General features: G+C 49.7%; 1 protein-coding gene across 1 annotated transcript in view; it reads right to left on the reverse strand.

Annotated features, from left to right (window-relative positions):
- LOC144611919 (dual specificity testis-specific protein kinase 2-like) overlaps positions 1-20,379 on the reverse strand; it is a 138,879-nt gene that overhangs the window by 11,760 nt on the left and 106,740 nt on the right. The window contains exons 7-8 of the mRNA XM_078431248.1: positions 19,081-19,164; positions 5,515-5,601 (exon numbers count right to left, since the gene is read on the reverse strand). Of these exons, the coding sequence (XP_078287374.1) occupies positions 5,515-5,601; positions 19,081-19,164 (171 nt within the window). The remainder of the gene's footprint in view (positions 1-5,514; positions 5,602-19,080; positions 19,165-20,379) is intronic.

Here is a 20,379-nt window from a genome sequence, read left to right on the forward strand (position 1 = left end):
AATTTTTACATTTACCCAGCCAATTAACCTACATACCTGTACGTCTTTGGAGTGTGGGAGGAAACCGAAGATCTCGGAGAAAACCCACACAGGTCACGGGGAGAACGTACAAACTCCTTACAGTGCAGCACCCGTAGTCAGGATCGAACCTGAGTCTCCGGCGCTGCATTCGCTGTAAAGCAGCAACTCTACCGCATCTTTGGAATGTGGGAGGAAACGGGACCTCCCAGAGGAAACCTACACAGGTTCACGGGGAGAACGTACAAACTCCGTGCAGACAGCACCCGTACTCAGGATCGAGCCCGGGTCTCTGGCGCTGTAAGACAGCAACTCTACCGTTGTGCCACGGTGCCACCCTTTTTTGATTGAAAGATGCAGCATAGAAACAGGCCATTTGGGTCACTGAGTCCACGCCCACCATCGATCAACCGTTAGCCATTCACACTAGTTCTATGTTATCCGACTTTTCGCATCCGCTCCCTGTACACTAAGGGCAATTCACAGTGACCAGTTATCCTACAAACTTACATCTCAGATGCGGGAAGAAACTGAAGCAAAACCCACGCGGTCACAGGGAGAACGTGCAAAGTCCACACAAACAGAGGTCAGGGCCGAATGTGGGCCTCGTCGAGCCCTTTGTGGCAGCAGCTCTACCAGCTGTCACTTTGAACCCGTATATATGTGTAAGTCGTATGCACTTAATACATAGCATGGTCAAACACCACAAATGCACATGGCCGACACTACCAATTGAGGGAGACTTTCTGGGGAAATTGCTGCCAGTGGCCTTTTCAAGTTTTCCATCTTATGAATTGCCTATTCTCAGGCTGCATGCATCAGGCTGCACCAGCAGTGTTATCTCCATTTGCCAGCGAAGTGACATCAATCACTGTTTACTTGCAACCGCACACTGGGCAATGATCCCTTCACAATTGCCCATCTGGGAGCAATATATCAATGTTCTCACTGTGTCCCCGGTGAATAGCCAGCTACACTGATTCCTGCCTAGACAATACATGCAGACCACCTCGGGCGGCACAGTAGTGAGGCGGTAGAGTTATAGTCATAGAGTGATACAGGGTGGAAACAGGCCCTTCAGCCCACTTGCCCACACCGACCAACATGTCCCATCTACACTAAGCCCACCTGCCCGTGTCTGGCCCGTATCCCTCTAAACCTGTCTAAACGTTTCTTAAATGTTGCGATAGCACCTGCCTCAACTACATCCTCCGGCAGCCACCACCCTATTTGCCCACACCCACCACCCTATTTGCTGCCTCACAACGCCAGAGACCCGGGTTCGACCTGACTACGGGTGCTGTCTGTGTGGAGCTTGTACGTTCTCCCTGTGACCATGTCCGGGAGGTTCGGTTTACATCTCTGGGAGGTTCGGTTTACTCCAAAGGTGTACTAAGTTTGTAGGTTAATTGCCTTCTGTAAATTGTAAACTGTCCATCGTGTGTAGGATGGTGCAAGTGTAAGGGGTGAGCTTTGGTCGGCACGGACTCGGTGGGCCGAAGGCCCAGTTTCTGTGCTGCAGCTTGAAACTCTAAACTAATCTAAACTAAATCACTTGCAAAACCGGGCACCGAAGATTAATTCAGCAAAACAGCCGGCATCCAGGGGGAGGGAACGCACAAACAACTTTTTCAGACTGAAAATGGTCCCGGCCAGAAATTTCATCTGTCCATCTGTCTGCAGAAGGGTCCCGACCCCAATCGTCATCTGCCCATTCCTTCCACAGATGCTGCCTAACCCACTGAGTTCCTCCAGCACTTTGTATCTACAGTAGACTTTACCAGGGGAACAAATGATTCAACCACTCAACCAAATTCTTGTCCCAACAAGAATCCTGGCACAATTTTCATTTATTAAAGAAAAAGACCAGCATCTAGTGGTCCCAGGGCTGGTACAGAAATTTATTTGCTACAAGACCAAGTGGACCCGTTGGGCCTAAACCACTCCTGCATTGGTGCAGCACCCTGTCCTCCCCCACTCCTCTCTCCCTCTCCCCTCCCCCTCCCTCCCCCCCTCCATCCACTCCCTCCCTCTCTCCCTCCACCCCCCTCTCCCCCCTAGGGTTGCCTCTCCAGCATTGGTGCAGCACCCTCTCCTCTCCCACTCCCTCCTCCCCCACTCTCCTCCCCCCTCCCTCCACCCCCCCTCCCTCCTCTCCACACCCTTCCCTCCCCCACCTCCCTCTCCCTCCACCCCACCTCCCCCTCCTGCCTCCCCCCACACTAACTCCCTCCGTAGCAACCCGCCTCCTGGCCGGGACGGCAGCCATTGGTGGAGCGGGGTTGCGGGGGGGGGGTCCTGTCCCGTTCCGGTGCGGGGATGTTCAGTGGTAGATGGCGGCGGCTCTCCCACTGTTGCTGAGCGGCTGGACTCTGGGCAGCGTGGGGAAGGCGCTGAGCCTGCCGGGGAGAGGACGGGGGACGGGGGAGCCGAGGGCAGGCCCAGCGCCAGGCCTCGGCCTCCACCTCCACCACCGCCCAGCTCGGGCTCGCGGTTCCCCGGTCACGTCCAGGCCCAGGCCCTGGCTGCACCAGGCGTGGCTCTCCCGCCCCCCAAGAGACAGGCGGCCGAGCCGTGCTCAACGGACCCTAACTGTGCAGGTGCGGACGCTTTTGTTCTGCGCACGCGCGGATGCGGCGGCCATCTTACGTAAGTACCAGATCAACGGAGCCCCAACTGCGCATGCGCAGTTTTTTAAACTTTAAAATCTGAATAACCTTAAAAATATAACACCGATTTCAATGAAAAGTCTTCCATAGGACTAAGGGACGACGGTGAGTAAGGTGGGCCTAAAATGGTTGCGGTATCGTGTACCGTTTTGGCTGTAGTTCAGGAACAAGCGAGCAAACAAGAGTTTTAGTATATAGATGAAGGACTAGAATGAGAAATCTCTTCATTCAAATAATGATGTATCGTTGGAATTCGACACTGGGGAGGCTCAGCCATTGATTTCATTCAAAACAGATAAGTAACTTTCTGGAAAAAATTAAGAGATATGGAAATAGTGTAGGAGGTAGGTAGGGTTGCCAACTGTCCCGTATTAGATGGACATCCTGTATTTTGGGCTGAATTGGTTTGTCCCATACGGGACCGCCCTTGTCCCGTATTAGGCCCGGGGAGGGGGGGGGGGGGGAGGTTTGGCCCGGATCCTGTAGGCCTGGACACTGTAGGCCCCGACGCTGTAGGTCACGACAGTTTCGGTCCCGACACTAGGTTTCTGACATTTTAGCTCCGGACATTCTAGATCCGGAGGCCCCCGGTGCTGCCTAACGGAGGTTGCGTAGCAACCCGCATCCCGGCCCGGGCGGCCGCCATTGGTGGAGCGGGAGCACGTGGCCGCTGGCTGGGTGAGGTCACGTGGTGCGCGGGGCGGTGACGTCACCTTGTCCCGTATTTGGGAGGGAGATAGTTGGCACCACTTGAGGTAGGAGATTGCACAAAGTGTTTTACCCAGAATAGGCGAATCATGAACCAGAGGCCGTACGTTTAAGATGAGAGGGGAAAGATTTAATAGGAATGTGAGCAGCAATCTTTTCACACTAGAGAGATGTAGGTGTATGGAACAAGCTGCCAGTGGAGGTAGTTGAGGCAGGCACTATAACAACATTTAAAAAACATTTGGACAGGTATATGGATAGGAAAGGTTTCGAGGGATATGGGTCAAATGGGGTCAGGTGGGTTTAGCATCAATGGGGCATCTTGGTCGGCGTGGGTAAGTTAGGCCGTGGGGCCTGTTTCAGTGCTGTATGACCCTGAGGTATGAGGTTGAATGGCAGGGCAGGGGACTAAATGACTAATGCTTTATCTATATGTTTCACAGAAAAGGGTTTTTCTATTTGTTTCTGATATTGTGGACAAGTTAGCAATGTTGGTTAGTCCAGAGCTGATGAGGCAGTGACAAATCATTCATGTTTTTGGGACTGGGGATGTCACACTAGGTAAGGATGACAGAGTTCCTCTTTGAAAGACATTAGTGAAGCAGATCTATATTTACAACAATCCAATGGCCTTATGGTTACTGTTATGGGTTTTTTTCTATAATAGAATCATACCAAAACATTATGACCTCTGACAGGCGAAGTGAATAACATTGATTATCTTGTTACAATGGCACCTGTCAAGGGGTGGGATACATTAGGCAGCAAGTGAACAGTCAGTTCTTGAAGTTGATGTGTTGGATGCAGGAGAAATGGGCAGGAGTAAAGACCTGAGCGACTTTGACAAGGGCCAAATTGTTCTGGCCAGACGACTGGCTCAGAGCATCTCTGAAACGGCAAGGCTTGTGGTGAGTACCTACTGACTGAGGTCCGAGGAGGGACAAACCACAAACCGGCGACAGACAGGGTGTTGGGCGCCCAAGGCTCATCGATGCGTGAGGACAACGAAGGCTATCCCGTCTGGTCCGAACCGACAGAAGGTCGACTGTGGCACAAGTCACAGAAAATGTTAATGGTGGTCACGGGAGGAATGTGTCACAATACACAGTGCATCGCACCCTGCTGCCTATGGGGCTGCACACGGAGGACCAACAGCATATTAGGCAGGCGGTCATAATGTTTCGGCTCATCGAGTCGTAATGTTTTGGCTGATCGGTGTATATTCCTCTTAATTACTCAGATTTTAAATTCCCCAGCTGTCATGGTGGGATTTAAACTTGCGTCTTAGGATCAGTGATCCAAAACTCTCGCTGTCAATTCAGTACTGCACTGTTGTACCATTACTTACTCAACGCCTCTGCCAGCCACCCCCCCTCCCATCCCACCATACCATCAGAGTGCTTTGCACTGAGACTCCGATATATTTACAAATTATGTACTAAGCATGTTTAGGGTTCCTCTGACTGAATTAAGAAACTTTTAGTTTAGTTTAGAGACAAGGCGCGGAAACAGGCCCTTTTGGCCCACCGGGTCCGCGCCGACCAGCGATCCCCGCACATTAACACCATCGTACACCCACTAGGAACAATTTTTTACATTTACCAAGCCAATTAACCTACAAACCTGTACGTCTTTGTGGGTGGAAACCGAAGATCTCGAAGAAAACCCACGCAGGTCACGGGGAGAACGTGCAAACTCCACACAGACGGCGCCTGTAGTCGGGATGGAACCCGGGTCTCCGGCGCTGCATTCGCTGAAAGGCAGCAACTCTGCCGCTGCGCCACCGTGACCGTCCTGGCCTATCGCAGCACGGTGGCGCAGCGGTAGAGTTCTGCCTTACAGCGCCAGAGACCAGGATTCAAACTTGACTACGGGTGCTCCGGATTCCCCCCAACATTCCAAGCACCCGTAGTCGGGATTGAACCCCGGGTCTCTGGCGCTGTGAGGCAGCAACTCTCCCTCTGCACCACCGTGCCACCCCGAGAATTTCAGGGATGCAAGTCTCTCAATGCACCCAAGAGCTCCACCATTCGTTGTCTGCTTTTAATTCCGCACATGCATTTCAGTTCCTACAGGGACTTGTGCAAACCCCATTTTGCAAGTTTGTTACGAGACTCACATCACAGCAGAGGACAGCCAGGTCCAGGAATATAGGCGGACAGTCTCCCACCATCTTCTGGAAAGTCTTCACATCCAGGCCAAAGTTCTGCAAGAGGGTGGACAACACAGACGTTAGCACGTCAGTTGACTGCTGTGCAAGTACAGTAAACAGTGTGCATAGAAACACACAAAATAGGTGCAGGAGTAGGTCATTCGGCCGTTCGACCCATTATGATCATGGCTGATCGTCCAAAATCAGTAGTGTAAGAAAATAACTGCAGATGCTGGTACAAATCGAAGGTATTTATTTCACAAAATGCTGGAGTAACTCAGCAGGTCAGGCAGCATCTCAGGAGAGAAGGAATGGGTGACGTTTCGGGTCGAGACCCTTCTTCAGACTGATGAAATCAGTCCAAAATCAACATCTCGTTCTGGCTTTTTACCCATATCCCTTGATTCCCTTAGCCCCAAGAGCTAAATCTAACTCTACTTGAAAACAGTACAGGACTGGAGGGCCTGAGCTATAGGGAGAGGTTGGGACAGGCAAGGACTTTATTCCTTGGAGTGCAGGAGGATGAGGGGGGATGTTGTCGAGCTGTACAAAACAGGAGGTGAACAGATCGTTAAAATGCAGAGAATCTTATACCCAGAGTAGGGGAATCGAGAATCAGAGGCCAAAGGTTTAAGGTGAGAGGGGAAAGATTTAATAGGAACCTGACGGTCAGCTTTTTCACACAAAGGGTGGTCGGTATATGGAACGAGCTGCCAGAGGAGGTAGTTGAGGCAGGTACTATCACAACATTTAAGAGAAACAGACCGGCTAAGGGTGGAAGTGCAGTGCCTGTACAGTGGAGTGGGCCACTGGAGGCTAGGGTTGCCAATTATCCCGAATTAGCCGGGACATCCCGTATTTTGGGCTAAATTGGTTTGTCCTGTACGGGACCTCCCTTGTCCCATATTAGGCCCGAAGGCACTGTAGGACAGGTCGCTGTAGGTCTGGACGCTGTAGGCCCGGATGCCGTAGGCCTCGACACTAGGCCCCGATGCTGTAGGTCCCGACAGTTTAGGTCCCGACACTCTAGGTTTCTGACATTTTAGCTCTGGACAGCCTTGGTTCGGAGGCCCGGGCGCCGCCTAACGAAGGTTGCGTAGCAACCCGCCTCCCGGCCCGGTGGGGGGGGGGTGGCGGCCGCCATTGATGGAGAGGGAGCACGTGGCCGCTGGCTGGGTGAGGTCACGTGGGGCGTGGGGCGGTGATGTCACCTTGTCCCGTATTTGGGAGTGAGATAGTTGGCAACCCCTACTGGAGGCCCTGCAGCAGCCTGGGGCTCGGCTGGACCGGGCGCCGCTCAAAGAGGCCTTGCATCTGTACTGGACGCGGCCTGCAGCAGCACAGAGCAGTGGAGCAGCGGTGAACGACACCAACAGCCATTCACCAACTCCACCAGGACAACAGGCCTTCATGGTCAGGTCAAGAACTCTACACCTATAACAAGTGGGACTTGAAAATGGCACTGATTCTGGTGAATTTATACCGTCTCAGTGTACTACTGCTGCACATTTGTACTGTATCTGAGATGCTCACGTGTTAAAGTGCTTATGACCGTTCAGTAGTCTGATAACAGAGCTGAAGAAGCTATTCCTAGTCTGGTGGTGTGCGTTTTCAAGCTTTTGTATCTTCTGCCTGCTGGAAGTAGGGAGGAGAAGGAATGACCAGGGTGGAAAAGATCCTCGATTATGTTGACCGCTTTCCTGAGGCAGTGTAAAGTATGGATGGGGTCAATGGTGGGGATGTCTGAAGAAAGGTCCCGATCCAAAACATCGCCCATCCATGTTCTCCAGAGATGCTGCCTGACCTGCTGAGATACTCCAGCACTCTGTTAAACGTCACCTATCCATGTTCTCCAGAGATGCTGCCTGAACCACTGACTTACTCCATTACTCTGTGAAACGTCACCCATCCATGTTCTCCAGAGATGCTGCCTGACTCGCTGAGTTCCTCCAGCACTCTGTGAAACGTCACCTATCCATGTTCTCCAGAGATGCTGCCTGACCCGCTGAGTTCCTCCAGCACTCTGTGAAACGTCACCTATCCATGTTCTCCAGAGATGCTGCCTGACCCGCTGAGTTCCTCCAGCACTCTGTGTCCTTTTTCTGTCAATGGTGGGGAATCTGGTCTGTGTGATGGACTGGGCTACATCTACAACTCTGCAGTTCATTGCAGCCTGGGACAGAGCTGTACCCGAACCAAATTGTGATGCAACCCAACAGTCTGCTTTCCACCATAGAATTTCGTAAGAGCTAGCCGGCAATATGATGCCTCACTGTACAATCCAACTATTTACTTTGATTTAACTTTGTGGATAACCAGAAGAGAGAAGAAATGTACCCCTGCAGCTCCAATAGCAACAATGACGTGATGTGAACGTGTTTGAGAAACCTTTGGAAGCAGGAAGGAAGTTGGACTGTCATTTGCGCACTACGCACTAACATCACCAGGTGGTGCAGTGTGTGTGTGTGCATGATTCTTTAGGCTCTGCGGCCTGTTGTTGGTGAGTCTGAAGAAGGCTCCTGATTGGGAAACTTTGCCTGGTCATCTCCCACAAAGATGCTGCCTGCCCGGCTCAGTTACTCCAGCACTTTGTGCCGTTTCTTGCTCTGGTGAGAGGTCGGGCCACTTAATGCAAATGCACAATTATGAACTTTAGACTTTTGCGATACAGCGTGGAAACTGGCCCTTCAGCCGACCAGCGATCACCGCGTACCCTAGCACTATGCTACACCCTGGGGACAATTTATAATTTTACCACAGCCAAGTAACTTGCAACCCAAACCAGGACATTGTTGGAGTGTGGGAAGAAACCGAGGCAACCGGAGAAAACCCACGTGGTCACGGGGAGTAGGTGCAAACTCTGTACAGACAGCACCCGCAGTCAGGATCAAACCCGGGTCTCTGGTGCTGTGTGGCAACAACTCTACCGCTGTGCCACCCCAGTGGTAGTGGCAAACAGGAGTGTAAGCCAGAGCTGTTAAAAGCAGCCACAAATCTATTATAAAATGAACATTGTAGCCGAGATAAAACGTCTCCAATTGTTATAAGGAACATGTCTTCCCAACAAGCATCAGGCAATTGAACACTGCAAATAGCAATAAAGTTTGAACTATGAACAGTCTTGGTTGCACTAAGGGACTTCAGGCTTTTGTTTTGCACACTATTGAGATTTTCTATATTTGAACTTTTTGTTTGTTTGTTTCTTATGCTATCAAATTAGAGGGACAACATCTCATATTTCGCTTGGGCAGCTTACAGCCCAGTAGTATGAATTCTGATCTCTCTAACTTCAAGTAACCCCAGCATTCCCTCTCTCTCTCTCCCTCCCCCACCCTAGTCGCACCAGCTTCTCGTTTTCACCCAACAAACAGCTAACAATGGTATGCCTCCTTTATTATCGTTACTTTCACGCATATCTTTCATTCATTGTTCTTTATCTCTCCATATTATCGTCTATATCTCTCGTTTCCCTTTCCCCTCACTCGTCTGAGATGCTGCCTGTCCCGCTGAGTTACTCCAGCTTTTAAAACTTCTTCGGTTTAAACCAGCATCTGCAGTTTCTTCCTACACTATCTATTGACAACTGCATTTACAAAACCGTTGTGCTACAGCGAGTGTGAATTTAATTGTTCCGCTTATCTACATATGAAAATTAAACACTCTTGACTCGAGAAGTGCAGATTCCTCTGTCCCCCCTTTCTCACTTTAAAGTAATAATTGTCTCAGCTCCTTATCGCCATGAAGTGATATGCATTTATTTATGTCTCTCTCAGCATCGGACCTAATGTCCCAGTTAAGGAACGGTCCCAGCTTGAAACGTCGTCTGTCCACTCCCTTTACAGATTCAGCCTGACCCTCCGTGTTCGGTCAGTGCTTTGTGCTTAGCTCAAGGTTCCAGCACCTGCAGTTACTTGTATCTCTGATTTCCCAGTTATTAAAACCTCAGTGAATTTCAAGTCATAGAACCATCCACCTCTTTGCAGGTACTATCACAACGTTGAAGAAGCTTTTAGACAGGCACATGGAGACAGGTTTAGGGGGATATGGGCCAAACGCAGGTAGGTGGGACTAGTGTAGATGGGACATGTTGGTTGGTGTGGGTAAGTTGGGCTGAAAGGCCTGTTTTCCACGCTGAAGATAAGACACAAAAAGCTGCAGTAACTCAGTGGGTCAGGCAGCATCTCTGGAGAAAAGGAATAGGTGACGTTTCGGGCCAAGACCCTGCTTCAGATCCGCACCGTATGACTATGACCATGGAAACAGGCCCTTTGAGTCTGCGTAAAGTACCCATTTACACTAATCCTACACTGATCCCATCTTCTGGAAACAAGGAACTGCAGATGCAGGTTTACACAAAAGGACATAATGTGCTGGAGTAACTGAACAGGTAAGGCAGCATCTTTGGAGCACATGGATCGGAACGTGTCTGACAAAGTGTATCTTCCTGAAAAATCACCTATGCATGTTCTGCAGATAAGCTGCCTCACCCGTTGAGTTACTCCAGCACTCTGTGAAACGTCACCTATCCATGTTCTCCAGAGATGCTGCCTGACCCGTTGAGTTACTCCAGCACTCTGTGAAACGTCACCTATCCATGTTCCCCAGAGATGCTGCCTGACCCGCTGAGTTACTCCAGCACTCTGTGAAACGTCACCTATCCATGTTCTCCAGAGATGCTGCCTGACCCGCTGAGTTACTCCAGCACTCTGTGAAACGTCACATATCCATGTTCTCCAGAGATGCTGCCGGACCCGATGAGTTACCCCAGCACTCTGTGAAACGTCACATATCCATGTTCTCCAGAGATGCTCACAGTTGCATCAACTGCCAGATTCTATCCCTCACCCACAAAACTGGGGGCATTTTACAGTGGCCAATTAACCCAGCAATCCACAATTATCCTAATTTCTCCTCCACTCCAAACGCACTTGGGGCAATTTACAGAGGCCAATTAGCGTACATACACGCGTGTTTGGCTTAGAGATAAAGTGTAGAAACAGGCCTTTCGGCCCACCGACCAACGATCACACGCACACTAGTTCTATCCAATACACAAGAAACAATTTACAGAGGCCACTCAACCTGCAAACCCGCACATGTTTTGGATGTGGGAGGAAACTGGAGCACCCGGAGGAAACCCACGCAGTCATGGGGCGAACGTACAAACTCCACACACAGACAGTGCCCAAGGTCTGGATCGAACCTGTTCTCTGGTGCTGCGAGCCAGTGATTCTACCAGCCGCGCCACTGTGATGTACTAATCTCAGATGTGTGTCCCATTTGCTCATCAGTAGACACACAATGCTGGAGTAACTCAGCAGGTCAGGCAGCATCTCAGGAGAGAACGAATGGGTGACGTTTTGGGGTCGAGACCCTTCTTCAGACTGATAGCGTAAACATTTTCATTTTAGGGGCACCTTACTCACCATTCGCCTGCGGTGTGCGGTATCAAGTTTCGTTATATTTTTTAAGTAATTCACGGTGGCGCAGCGGTAGAGTTGCTGCTTTACAGCGAATGCAGCGCCGGAGACTCAGGTTCAATCCTGACTACGGGTGCTGCACTGTAAGGAGTTTGTACGTTCTCCCCGTGACCTGCGTGGGTTTACTCCGAGATCTTCGGTTTCCTCCCACACTCCAAAGACGTACAGGTATGTAGGTTAATTGGCTGGGTAAATGTAAAAATTGTCCCTAGTGGGTGTAGGATAGTGTTAATGTACGGGGATCACTGGGCGGCACGGACTTGGAGGGCCGAAAAGGCCTGTTTCCGGCTGTATGTATATGATATGATGATATGATACGTTCCCACTTGCCGGGCCCAGGCCTGCGCAGTTGGGGGAGGGTTGCCGGGCCCGGACCTCAGTCTGAAGAAGGGTCTCGACCCGAAACGTCACCCATTCCTTCTCTCCCGAGATGCTGCCTGACCCGCTGAGTTACTCCAGCATTGTGTGTCTATGTTCGATTTTAACCAGCATCTGCAGTTTTTTCCCGACACATCCTTCCCATTTGCTCATGTCTGTTTTTGTCTGGCCTGCCATGTCCTCTTTTAGTTTAGTTTATTGTCAATTGTATACGGTGAGGCACGGTGGCGCAGCGGTAGAGTTGCTGCCTTACAGCGAATGCAGCGCCGGAGACTCAGGTTCGATCCTGACTACGGGTGCCGTCTGTACGGAGTTTGTACGTTCTCCCCGTGACTTGCCTGGGTTTTTCTCCGAGATCTTCGGTTTCCTCCCACACTCCAAAGACGTACAGATATGTAGGTTAATTGGCTGGGCAAATGTAAAAATTGTCTCTAGTGTGTGTAGGATAGTGTTAATGTGCAGGGATCGATGGGCGGCGTGGACCCGGTGGGCCGAAGGGCCTGTTTCCGCGCTGTATCCCTAAATCTAAAAAAATAAATAAAAAATCTATACATGATAAAGGGAATAACGTTTAGTTCAAGATAAAGTCCACTAAGTCCGATTAAAGATAGTCCGAGGATCTTCAATGAGGTAAATAGTGGCTAAGGATCGTTCTCCAGTTGATAGGATTGACGGGAATCAGTCTTGACGGAAAGCAGTCATACTGAAGGCCACTTGCTGCAAAGGTGACGTGAATAATTTATGTGGCAGCACAGGTAATTTGAATGCTCCATGTACAATGGCTAAGCCTCTATAATCGCTTTTAAAAAACAGGGAGCCTACACAAAGGTGGTGCTGAATGCAGAGAAAGGCCTTCGCTTGCCACACACAGTCCCCTTCTGAATAATTCACAGCTTGTGGAGCCTAGTCACAGACTGATCATTCAAAATTCATGCAGCAACAGAGTGAGTGATCGGGAAAAACAGGTTCTTTGTCAAAAGGTGGTAAGTGTTATATCTGGCGAAATGGCACATTTTCCACTCAGATCAATGGATTATACACTCTGGGCGAGTGAAAGTCAGGCCTGGAGTATGGCTCAGCCCATGGTGTCCGACCACTACGGTAGCCAACTGTCCCGTATTAGCCGGGGCATCCCGTATTTTGGGCTAAATTGGTTTGTCCCGTACAGGACCGCCCTTGTCCCGTATTAGGCCGGGGGGGGGGGGGGTGGGCGCTGTAGGCCCAGACGCTGTAGGCCCAGACGCTGTAGGCCCCGGCGCTGTAGGCCCCGACGCTTTAGGTCCCGACGCTTTAGGTCCCGACAGTTTAGGTCCCGACACTCTAGGTTTCCGACATTTTAGCTCCGGACAGTGTAGGTCCGGACAGTCTAGGTCCGGAGGCCCGGGCGCCGCCTAACGGAGGTTGCATAACCACTCGCCTCCCGGCCCGGGTGGCTGCTGCCATTGGTGGAGCGGGAGCACGTGGCCGCTGGCTGGGTGAGGTCACGTGGGGTGCGGGGCTTTGACTTCACCTTATCCTGTATTTTGGGAGTGAGATAGTTGGCAACCCTACTGAAGGACCTGTTTCCACGCTGTACCTCTAAACTAAACTAAAGTTGCACAAAAGGTGCAGTATGGATTCAGTCGACAGCATGGAGCCTTTTACAACAATCCAATTCCTGATATTTCAGAACATGATCTAGCCGAGTAAGATGCTAATGTTTTTTATAATTTAGAAATACAGAATGGAAACAGGCTCTTCGGCCCACCGATTCCATGCCAATTTTCAGTCTAGCTCTAAGTTATCCCAGTATCTCATCCACTCCCTGCACACTGTGGAGAAGTTACAGATTCGGGATGTGGGAAGAAACCGGAGTACCCCGAGAAAATCCACGCCGTCTCAGGGAGAACTTCACAGAGACAGAGACAGAGACAGGGTCAGGATCGAATCCGGGTCTCTGGCGCTGTGACTTTACCAGCTGCGCCACAGTGCAATGAAACCGTATTGGACTTTATGGCTAGGACCAAAGAGATTTCAAACGGTAATGAGTAAAGGGATTCGTTTCTTCACAGCAAGCTTGTTCAGTTTGTACAGCAAGCAGCGCCTTGCAGCAGTCGACCTTGTTTAATCGCTTGTCTCTTGACCGCACAGTTGCTGCCTCACAGCGCCAGAGACCGGGTTCGATCCTGAATACAGGCGCTGTCTGTGTGGAGTTTGTACGTTCTCCCCGTGACCTGCGTGGGTTTTCCCCGGCTGCTCCGGTTTCCTCCAACATTCCAAAGACGTGCAGGTTTGTCGGTTAATTGGCTTTGGTAAAATTGTAAATTGTCCCCATGGCGCGGGTGTACACACGATCGCTGGTTCAGAACGGACTCGGTAGGCCAATGGGCCTGTTTCCACGCTGTATCTCTAAAGTAAAGTAGAGCAGGGTTGCGTGGGCCTGAAGTAGGATTACTCAACACTCACGCGTGCCGAGACAGATCCCAACAAATCAACAATGGCATTTCCCAAAAGGAAGGTACCACAAAATACTGGAGTAACTTACCCTTCTAATGCTGAAGTAGGGCCTCGTCCCGAAACAATGGACAATAGACAATAGGTGCAGGAGGAGGCCATTCGGCCCTTCGAGCCAGCGCCGCCATTCAATGTGATCATGGCTGATCATTCTCAATCAGTACCCCATTCCTGCCTTCTCCCCATACCCCCTGACTCCGCTATCCTTAAGAGCTCTATCTAGCTCTCTCTTGAATGCATTCAGAGAATTGGCCTCCACTGCCTTCTGAGGCAGAGAATTCCACTCACCCACATTTTGTGATACCTTCGATGTGTACCAGCATCTGCAGTTATTTTCCTACACAACTTTCCCAAAAGGAATGCCGATTAAAAACTGGCTAATGGGAGCTAGAGCTGATAAGAGGCACAATGCTCGTTTATACAGAATGGACAATCAAAGTTGCTAACTTTTCTCCCTTTCCACAGCCCAGATTAATACTCCGGGTTAAATCCAGAGAAAGCCCCTGTTCAATAAAAATCCTGTACATGACAGCGACACACACAATGACAACTCCCTTCTGCTCCTCCCCCCCCCCCCCCACCCCTTCCCCCCCACCCCCACATGGTGTCTGTTAGCACCCTCATCTAGATAGCATAGCTTCAAGTTGAGTGAAGCAAAGTTTAAACAAGATGTGCGGGGAATCTTATATTTACATAGAGGTGCCTGGAATGTGCTGCTAAGGGTGGTAGTGGAGGCAGACACGACAGTAGCATTTAAGAGACTCTGAGAAAGACACATGATTATGGAAGAAAATGGATCATAGGCAGGCAAATGAGATTATCTTGACATGTTCAGCACGGATGCTGTGGGCTGAAGGGCCTTTGCCTGTGTTGTGCTGCTCAGGAAGCACGTTAACTTAATTCACCATTACCCTGAGGATGAGATCTGATCAAGGACTAGGCATACTCCAAACATCCCCTCTTCACTCCTCTCCGATCAAGGAAAGGACATCAAAGCTTCAAACGCATACCATCGGATTCAAGAACAGCTGCTTTCCCCTCTTGTTATAACACCCTTGAACAGACCTCTCACAAGCTTAGGTTGTATTCCTGATCTTCCAATCTACCTTGCACTTATTTATCTGCACTTTGTGTAGCTGAAACACTATATTCAACACCTCCGCTCAGTCCGCCTTAACCAACCTGATCTCCCGGTGGCTCAGCATTTCAACTCGACCTCCCATTCCCAATCCGACCTTTCTGTCCTGGAGCTCCTCCATTGCCATAGTGAGGCCCAGCGCAAATTGGAGGAACAGCACCTCATATTTCACTTGGGCAGTTTACACCCCAACGGTATGAACATTGACTTCTCTAACTTCAGATAGTTCCTCTGTCCCTCTCTATCCCCGCTCCCTGCCCAGTTCTCCCACTAGTCTTCCTGTCTCTTACTACATCCTATCTTTATCCCGCCCCCTCCCCTGACATCAGTCTGAAGAAGGGTCTCAACCCGAAACGTCACCCATTCCTTCTCTCCCGAGATGCTGCCTGACCCGCTGAGTTATTCCAGCATTTTGTGTCTACTATATTCTACTCTATCTTTACTTCCTTTTTGCACTACCTGATGTATTCTTCTATGGTAAGAAAGCTCACAAAAACATTTTGTGTTTTCACTGTGTACATGTGACGATAATAAATCAATAACCAATAACTCTTAGCTGATTGAACAATAACATCATAATGCTGAGTTACTCCAGCATTTTGTGTCCAACGTCATAATACTACTGGATGAAAATCAGTAAATCTCTTCCTGATTACTTGCTCACTGTTTATCATTCAAGCAATAAAACTTGTTCATTTGTTGGACATTTGCAAATTGGAGGAGCAGCGCCTCATATTTCGCTTGGGCAGTTTACAGCCCAGCTGTATAAATCTTGATTTCTCTAGCTTCAAGTAACCCTTGCATTCCCTCTCTCTCCATCCCCCCCCCACCCCTAGTTATCCTCCTCGTTTCACTGTCTTCCTGCTTAGTTTCTCCATTTGTATCGCTCATTATCACCTACTCCACAGCCAACAATGAACCGTTGTGAGCTCCACCTGTCTTTGATCATCTGGCTGGCTTTGATTTGTTCTTTTCATCAGCATTTCATTCATTTGTCCTTTGTACCTTTTCACATCTCCAGTTCCCCTCTCCCGCTGAACACCTCCGCTCAGTCCGTCTTAACCAACCTGATCTCCTGGTGTGCCCAGCACTTCAACTCCCCCTCCCATTCCCAATCTGACCTTTCTGTCCTGGGCCTCCTCCATTGTCAGAGTGAGGCCCAGCACAAATTGGAGGAACAGCACCTCATATTTTGCTTGGGTAGTTTACACCCCAGCAGTATGAAGATTGACTTCTCTAACTTCAGGTAGTCCCTGCTTTCCCTCTCTATCCCCTCCCCCTTCCCAGTTCTCCCACTAGTCTTCCTGTCTCTGTCTACATCCTATCTTTGTCCCGCCCGCTCTCCTGACATCAGTCTGAAGAAGGGTCTCGACCTGAAATCGTCACCTGTTCCTTCTCTCCAGAGATGCTGCCTGGCCCGCTGAGTTACTCCAGCTTTTTAGACAATAGACAATAGGTGCAGGAGTAGGCCATTCAGCCCTTCGAGCCAGCACCGCCATTCAATGCGATCATGGCTGATCACTCTCAATCAGTACCCCGTTCCTGCCTTCTCCCCATACCCCCTCACTCCGCTATCCTTAAGAGCTCTATCCAGCTCTCTCTTGAAAGCATCCAACGAACTGGCCTCCACTGCCTTCTGAGGCAGAGAATTCCACACCTTCACCACTCTCTGACTGAAAAAGTTCTTCCTCATCTCCGTTCTAAATGGCCTACCCCTTATTCTTAAACATTTGTGTCTATCTTCAGTGTAAACCAGCGTCTGCAGTTCCTTCCTGCTCATTTATTACATTGTTGTTTGTGAGACCTTATTTTCCTCAGATGGCTGACCCCTCACTGTGCTATTTCTACACACTTTGTACTTAATCTAGGATTGTGCCCATGTGTAGTCGCACTTTACTGAACTGTCTGCAAAGGAAAATAATTTCACCGTACATGTGACCCCTCACTGTGCTTGTGGATGCTTGTACACTGTGAAGGTGTCAGTGAAAGAAGAGTGTGAGTTACGATGAGCTTTCTGTTGAAAGTGTCGTAGAGTGGCAACACGTCTTTCAGCCCGGCTTGTCCACGCCAACCAATATGCCTAACTACGCTAATCCCATTTTACCCACATTTTATAAATTCACAGGCCCATGGAGTTTACTCTGCCATTCAAACATGGCTGATCTATCGTTCCCTCTCAACCCCATTCTCCTGCCTTCTCCCCATAACCCCTGTCACCCTTACTGATCAAGAAACTCAATCTCCGCTTTAAAAATACCCAATGGTTTGGCAATGAATTGCACAGGTTCACCACCCTCCGACTAAAGATATCCCTCCTCATCGCCTTTCTAAAGGGACGACCTTTTATTCTTAGGCTGTGCCTTCTGGTCCTTTACTCTCCACTAGTAGAAACATTTCCCTCTCACCTGATCCTAGTGCACACCTATTCTGCCTTTACCCACCTACCTTTCTCTATGCCCCCCACCCCTCCCTGTTCCCGTACACCTATATCCCTCCCTCTGGCTTTACATTTCACTGTGCTTTCAAAACTCGTCTCTCCTATCAACACCCTTTTGTCTACTTTAATCCCCTTTTGTCAGCGTTTTGTTTCCCATTCATCTGTCCTTTATGTACCCATCTGCCAAATTTTTTTAAAAAACTCTCACCTGTACCAAACTATCATTTGCCAGGCTTTGTCCTGCCCCCATCTCTTTTACAGCATTCTCTCTCCCCCACCCCCACCCACAACAATCAGTTTGAGGAAGGGTCCCGACCCAAAAGGTCACTTGTCCATGTCCTCCAGAGGTGCTGCCTGACCCGCTGAGTTACTCCAGCACTCTGTGAAACGTCACCTATCCATGTTCTTCAGAGATGCTGCCTGACCCGCAGAGTTACTCCAGCATTCTGTGAAACTTCACCTATCCACGTTCTCCAGAGATGCTGCCTGACCCGCTGAGTTACTCCGGCACTTCCCACATTTGAGGTGAAAAAAGTTGCAACGAATTAGTCAAAAGGGCAGAGAAACAAGTAAGCTCCACACCTCCGTGCCTCTTGGTAACTTGTCAGTGGTTGGTTTCAACGACAATGCTCAGGGACACATCGAGCTTTCCTTCCCCTCTGGGAAATATATCTGCTTCCACTGCCTTCTCCGGCAGTGAGTTCAAGACAATAACCAGAACATGGGGCAGCACAGTGGCGCAGTGGTAGGATTGCTGCCTTACAGTGCCTGAGACCTGGGTTCGATCCCTACCACGGGTGCTGCATGTCCGGAGTTTGTACGTTCTCCCCGTGATCGCGTGGGTTTTCTCTGGGTGCCCTGGCTTTGTCCCACATCCCAAAGATGTGCTGGTTTGTAATTGGATTTGGAAAAATTGTAAATTGTCCCTAGCATGTGTAGGATAGTGCTAGTGTGCGGGGATCGCTGGTCGGCGCGGACCCGGTGGGCTGAAGGGCCTGTTTCCGCGCTGCATCTCAAAACTGAAAACTATACTAAAATAAACTAAATTCAAAACAAAAAAAAGTTAAAATGTTAAAGATTGCTCTATAAAGTCTTTCTTTAAAAAAACGTACTTTTTATGGTTCAATAACGATGCAGGGTGAGATTGTAGGGTACATCACTGCAGCACCGTGGAGTCACTGCCTTACCTGAGACCTGGTATTTATTCACAAAATGCTGGAGTAACTCTGCAGGTCAGGCAGCATCTCAGGAGAGAAGGAATGGGTGACGTTTCGGGTCGAGACCCTTCTTCAGACTGCTGTCAGGGGGGTGGGACAAAGGAAGGATATAGGTGGAGAGAAGAAGATGGAGGGAGATCTGGGAAGGGGGAAGGGAGACCTGGGTTCGATCCTGACTATGGGTGCTGCATGCATGGAGTCTGTACATTCTCCCTGTGACCACGTGGGTTTTCTTCAGGTTCTCCGGTTTCCTTCCACACTCCAAGTTTGGAAGCACATTGACTCGAGCGTTTCGGATAGGACTAGTGCACGCGTGATCGCTGGTCGGCCCAAACTAGACGCTGCACCTCGAAAACAAATTAAACTCTAAGGAACAGAATAAATCGTTACCTCAGTGCGGGGCATGTAGTCGGGGTCAGCAGGTATTCTGGCAATCATCTCGCACAGAATGATGCCGAACGCGAAGATATCCGTCTGCATCAGGGAGAGAAGGAAGCAACATTTTAAATGGAAGATGTGGTCCCAGACTACCCATTGTTCCCATCTCAACAAGGGAACTTTGAGTGATATTTTGTTCTTCGGTTTGAACAATAGGCTTGATCCCCTTCAGTCCGTGCACTGAAAGTGTCTTCAAGTCACAGAAACATAGAAATTAGGTGCAGGAGGAGGCCATTCGGCCCTTCGAGCAAGCCGCCATTCATTCTGATCATGGCTGATCGTCCACAAACAATAACCCGTGCCTGCCTTCTCCCCATATCCCTTGATTTCACTAGCCCCTAGAGCTCTATCTAACTCTCTATTAAATCCATCAAGTGATTTGGCCTCCACTGCCCTCTGTGGCAGAGAATTCCACAAATTCACGACTCTCTGGGTGAAAAGGTTTCTTCTCACCTCAGTTTTAAATGGCCTCCCCTTTATTCTAAGACTGTGGCCCCTGATTCTGGGCTCGCCCAACATTGGGAACATTTTTCCTGCATCTAGCTTGTCCATTTTATATGTTTCTATAAGTTCCCCTCTCATCCTCCCAAACTCCAGTGAACCTCCTCTTTAAGAAAAAAAGACAGTTGAGCAATGGGACCAGCAAAGGAAGACACAAAGTGCTGGAGTAACCCGGCAGTTCCTTGTACCTCCCAACGGTTTGGAGGGATATCCCTCGAGGGATAATTGTACTCTTATAACTTGCGTGAACTTTAGAACAGATGTCAAGGGTTATGGGGAGAGGGCAGGAAAATGGGATTAGGCGTCAGAGATCAGGCATGATTGAATGGCGGAGTAGACTCGATGGGCCGAATGGCCTAATTCTACTCCTATAACTTGGGTGTGATATGGACCAGGCGAGGGCAAATCGATGGCACAGCTTGGTTGGCATCTTGATGGGCAACTCAAATACCAAGGAAGGAAGAAGATGGCAAAAAAGTGGTGAACACGGCCCGGTCCATCACGGGTACTGATCTCCCCACCGTCAACGGGACCTACATGAGGTACTGCCTCAAAATGTCAGCCAGCATTATCAGAGACCCACACCACCCTGGGCACAATCCCATTTCACTCCTGCCGTCGGGAAGAAGGTATAGGAGCCTTGGAGGTATAGAGGTTTAGCTTAGAGATACAGCAAGGAAACAGGTCCTTTCGGCCCACCGGGTCCATGCTGACCAGCGATCCCCGCACACTAACACTATCCCACATCCT

The sequence above is a fragment of the Rhinoraja longicauda genome, chromosome 3, assembly GCF_053455715.1.
Source record: "Rhinoraja longicauda isolate Sanriku21f chromosome 3, sRhiLon1.1, whole genome shotgun sequence".
NCBI classification, from domain to species: domain Eukaryota; kingdom Metazoa; phylum Chordata; class Chondrichthyes; order Rajiformes; family Arhynchobatidae; genus Rhinoraja; species Rhinoraja longicauda.